The sequence below is a fragment of the Gymnodraco acuticeps genome, unplaced genomic scaffold (genome assembly GCF_902827175.1).
Source record: "Gymnodraco acuticeps unplaced genomic scaffold, fGymAcu1.1, whole genome shotgun sequence".
Classification (NCBI taxonomy): Eukaryota; Metazoa; Chordata; class Actinopteri; order Perciformes; family Bathydraconidae; genus Gymnodraco; species Gymnodraco acuticeps.
This window is the reverse complement of record NW_022992277.1, coordinates 83,587-88,761: the sequence shown is the minus strand read 5'-3', so window position 1 is coordinate 88,761 and position 5,175 is coordinate 83,587. Positions and strand designations below refer to the sequence as shown.

The 5,175-nt window shown below is 40.9% G+C and overlaps 1 protein-coding gene across 1 annotated transcript; it reads left to right on the top strand.

Annotated features, from left to right (window-relative positions):
- Positions 1-1,179: 1,179 nt before the first annotated feature.
- LOC117540630 (formin-like protein 14) lies at positions 1,180-4,833 on the top strand. The gene is made up of 3 exons (XM_034207408.1): positions 1,180-1,410; positions 2,326-2,342; positions 3,855-4,833. Exons 1-3 carry the CDS (start codon positions 1,282-1,284, stop codon positions 4,468-4,470), a joined length of 762 nt encoding a protein of 253 aa, XP_034063299.1. The 5' UTR covers positions 1,180-1,281; the 3' UTR covers positions 4,471-4,833.
- Positions 4,834-5,175: the final 342 nt, after the last annotated feature.

Below are 5,175 nucleotides of genomic sequence, written 5' to 3'. Positions count from 1 at the left end.
CAGGTATTATCTTGAACTGTATTGAAGTGAACATGTATTATTTGGGACTGTTTTAAAGTAATCCTATATATATAAACCTTCTTACTTACACTCCATGACCCAGAGACCCTGACACACACACATACACTTCCTCTCATCAGCAAACACACACACATACACTTCCTGACCCAGATATCAGCAACACACACACATACGCCTCCGCTTATCAGCACACACACACACACATACACTTCCCCTCACTAACACACACACATGTTCTTTTTCAAGGTTCTTTCTGGGGCCAACATAATCCCAAGCACCAATATATCTGTGTACAATGTTTGATACCAATATATCTGTGTACAATGTTTGATTGTTTAGAAAAGAATAGTTTGTGTGAAACCTTCCCTGGGAAAGTAAAGGAGTTAACCCAGGTATAAGATAAAAAGTGATTCTGACCTTGTAGAGTTCCGAGGCTTTCACGCTCTGTTCAGAAGAGAAATACTTGTTCCCAGAACTCTGATTCGCTGTATTGGGCCCGACCCAAAGTGAATCCAACCAGTAAGAACACCTAGGGGAGTGAGCAACCGACCCAAACTCCTCCCCACGGACTCTCTGATTCGCTTAGGAGTAAAATGGGACGGAAGAGCCAACACACATCTCCGCCCCAAATATGTCCATACTGTTGTTTCTTCATGCAAAATGCTCCCTGTTTCTGACTGGCTGGTCCTGATATCTGTATCGCACGGCAGTAGAGCGGGGAGCCCGGAGTGCTCTGTTTCAGGGCACTTTGTATTTCGTATTGTGTTTTTTACCATTAAAATCAGATTATTGTTATAACCTTTATGCCGGTGTGTTGAACTCCCTCTTTTATCAATCTGACCAGGCTCATCTAAAGGACGGCGCGGAGCAGAGGTGGGCTTTAACCCTCTGGAGTCGGTGGTGCAAGTGCACATTTATTTACGTATTTAATCATAGATGTTCGCTTGTAAGGAGTATAAATATGATTCAGATATCTGCGGAATCGCTAGAATCGTAGCTTTTCAAGAGTATCTCCTGTGAGACTGTACTCAGGGCACAGCAGCCAATATTGCCGCTCAAAGCAGCTTGATTCGGCGTTACACTGTGTGTGATTGGTGGATTTGTGTGTCAGTCAAGGACATCTCGGCCGGCCGGCAGCCATCGGTCTGAAATGACCAATGGACACTCTAGAAATCTAAGGACCTACCCACCAATAAAAAAACATATAACAGGTGTCTCCCATCAGTTTCAGTCTTTTAGTCTGTGAAGAAGATAGAGAAAATGGCTCGAAGGAACTTTACCGTTGCGGACGCGCTGGATTTTATTTTCGCGAGCGGCAGTGAAGAAGATGGCTCATCAGAACCTGAAGGCTTCGACTCTTCTGAAGAAGAAGAATACAGGGACAGCAGGGTAGTGATGGCAAAATGAAGCTTTGAATGAAGCGTCGAACCACTTGGACAATTGTGTCGGAAATAGGTTCATTTCTCGAAGCTTCAGTTACAGCGACCTCTCCTGGCGAAGTGCAAGGCTGCAGTGGGTTTAACGTATCTTTGCCTTGAAAAATATTCGATGCACACACACACTAAGACTGAATATCATGTTCTATTTGCAATTAAAGATTGATAATTGTGTGTATTGGGTTATTGAGAAGAAACTAGAGAGTGCTAGACATGTTTTTTGGCGGTGAGGACCTTTTATCAGTTATTAAAGTTGAAAAGCAATGATTAAAATACGTCCATTCCGGGCTTTGAACCAGCTGCGCGGAAGACATTGCCGCATTCGGGCCGCCGGCTCTCCCCACTGGGCTATCTATTCCTTGAAATATTTAATTGTTTTTATATTACTGATAATTCTCTTTTTGTTCACAACTTATCCACATTTCAAAGTGTTTCCCGAGCCAGAACGACCTATCTTACTTCCTGGCCTGCTCTATAATGATATCAAATGCAATAACAACAACAACTCAACAGCAACAACGCAAACTACGACAACAACCCACACATTGTGCATTGTTTAGAGCGGTCATAAAGTGTTGAAGCACTCAAGTTTGAAACTGTTTCAACCTGTCACCTGTCAGAATCGAGACGAGGCAGTGCATTTAATCGCGTGAATGGACCGTGAACCAGTCAGTTGATTCATTCAAGGAAATGAAGCAGTTGCTGCTTCGGACGTCACATGTCACGTGATTTGAAGCAGTTGCTGCTTCGGACGTCATATGTCACGTGATTTGAAGCAAGCTTCGAAGCACTGCTTCTATGGAATAGGAAGTCCAGGGTTGAAGCTCCGTTCGAAGCTTCAGTGTCAAACTGCCATCACTACAGCAGGGATCCATTTGAGGATGGGTAAGTGTAAATATAACTTGTAGTGCATTTGCCATTTTGTGAGGAGTACCGCAAAAATGAACAATGGATTTATCAACCTTTTTATTTTCCCCTCATGAACTTTTTCTCGGGACAAAATAGACTCTTGATTAGTAAACGTTTACTCGTGTGTAAATGTTATTTATGTGTAAACGTTATTTTTGGCATGTATAAGTAAGGTTACATGTGTAGATGCATGAGATAATCCTTTATTTGTCCCACAACGGAGACATTTTGTGTGTGTGTGTGTGTGTGTGTGTGTGTGTGTGTGTGTGTGTGTGTGTGTGGTTTATGAGACCAATATTCAGGTTTACATACCAGCATTACAAGACCGGTCGGGTTATGAGACCAATTTTGGTGGTCTCGTAAACCTTGGAATTTAAATTCTTATAATTATTGAACAATAATATTTGAATGCATAATTAATAATTGTATACTCAGTACCATGTCTGTATTATTAGGTAATATTGCTATTTGACTGTTTTCACCCCCCACACATGTTGTATGGCCTTTACAAATATTGACCTCATAAACCATGATGTGTGTGTGTGTGTGTGTGTGTGTGTTGATTTCTGAATTAATAAATGATACAAAATTCCGCCAAATGTTACACATTCCCCCGCCATTTTACACACAAAATGGCGGCAAATTTCAGCCTCGCGCATGTAAGTCATACGTCATACAACTAGGCCTCGCCCCCACGTCTGAGTGTTACCCGCGAATAACGGCATTATCATCCTAGAACTTCAACGAGTCGCCTGGATAATCGAACATAGTGAAGTAAGTCGTTCATATTTTATACTAAAAACTAGTCTGATAGATTGACACAACTGACTAAAGTGAACGTTAACTTATGTATTTGATCGTGTCCAATTGTCCATAATTTCCCTCTGCCTCGACTGTCAAAGCAGAACTTTAATGTCAATGTTAACATTAGGCTATACATTATACATTATTTTATAAGCTAGGCCTACATAATACTTTATCACTTATTTTATTATTAAAACTTCAGTTACGAAAACAGTGAGGGCAGCAAAGTTACAGGTTTGTTATCATTTTAACTGAATTTCTGCAGGTAAATGAGCAACTGACCCCATAGACCAGTAAGTGGCTAGGTTTGTGTGTTGTGTGTAAACAGACCACATAAATACAACTGACCCCATAAAACACCAAGTGGCTAGGTTTGTGTGATGTATGTAAACAGACCTCATAAACCCAGTTGGCCCAATATACCACAATTTGGTCCCGGCCCCATAAGCCTGTGAAATGTCACATATTTTATATTTATTATATTATGTATGTTCTGAAAGTGACATTTTTCTTTTGAATTGGAAATTGTCTTCTGGGGTTCAGTGGAAATATTTGTACCTTATTTTTAATATGACAGGATGGTGGGAAAGGTATGTCCCTATAAACCACTGAAAAACCCCATTTCGTGTGTGTGTGTGGAACTTCTTAATAATTATTGTCCCACAATTATTATTTGTTTTACAGAGAGGTTTCACAGATGACATTTATCCAGGAGCCTCCAGCTGTGCCTGCCACCATGTTTAGATCTACCGTGGATCAAGGGCCTTCACCACTGCCATCCCCACCAAGGACTAGCGGACCAGCATCACGACAGCTGCCTCCATCTCTGCCTGCGACGAGGTCAAGATACACCTCAGCTCCACCACAGCCACAGCCATCACCATCAACCCGGACAGCAAAGAGGTCTCGTAGAGCACACGTACCTCCCACACAGCCACCAGCTGCCCATGCACCATCACCCCCACCTGCACAGCAGCCAGCTCCACTGTCTTGGAAGACAGGCGAAGACCCTGACACTGCTCCCCCTGTCTCCAGGTTTCAACCTGCTCGCACACCCGGGCCACAGCTCAGCTCAACAGTATCAAACAAACCCCTTGACCTGTTCAAGCTGTTCTTCAGTGCACTAACAGTACAGACACGCTGTACCAACACAAACAAGTGGGCTGCACAGGAGATGGGAAAGTGTAAAACCTACAAATGGACTGACTTGACTGTAGAGGATTTCTATAAATACATGGGGCTGCTGAAACTGGACAATGTATTGGACTACTGGAGGAAGGATCATTTTGTCAGTGTATAATGAATAGTTGGTTGAAGGAAAAAAAATTCTGATGTTCAATATTGTAAATAGTGAGATTTTGCAGTTATATTTATATACATTGTTGGTATTATAATAAATTGTTGGTTGAAAAAAAAAGTTCTAATGCTCAATTCTTTTTTTTTTTACACATCATATGAACCTTGTTATGTATTATGAAGTCATTATTCAGTCCTGATATATCTCAGTCCCTGCTGTGGTGAAAGTAGAGTGATTGACAGCTGTTTTACTCAGAATTCGAATTTATAAAATTCCATTTTAGACATGAATAACACATTTATATACAGTGTAATTCAAATATTTCACTACTTTTGTAATCCTAAGACTTTGGTAACCAAATCTAAAACACCAAAACAATTCGATCACATGAGTAAATCTGTGTTTTCACAAGAGTTTTGAAGATTTTCCGAAAATCAGATGTCAAATTTTAAGCTTTTGAGCTACTTATCTCATCAAACAGTGCTCTAAGGTGAGTAATTTGCATATATAGCAAGACCAGAGATTGTCCTGAACATTTTGATATTTAACACATGGGTGCCATTTTAGACGAAATACATTTAAAAGGTGATTTAAGAAAACATCTAAAAATCGAGAAAATACCCTTAGACTCCAGAGGGTTAAAGGTCATGATGGGTATAAATAAAGCCACGCCTCCAATGGGAGAGCCCGTTGAATGAAATGCCACTG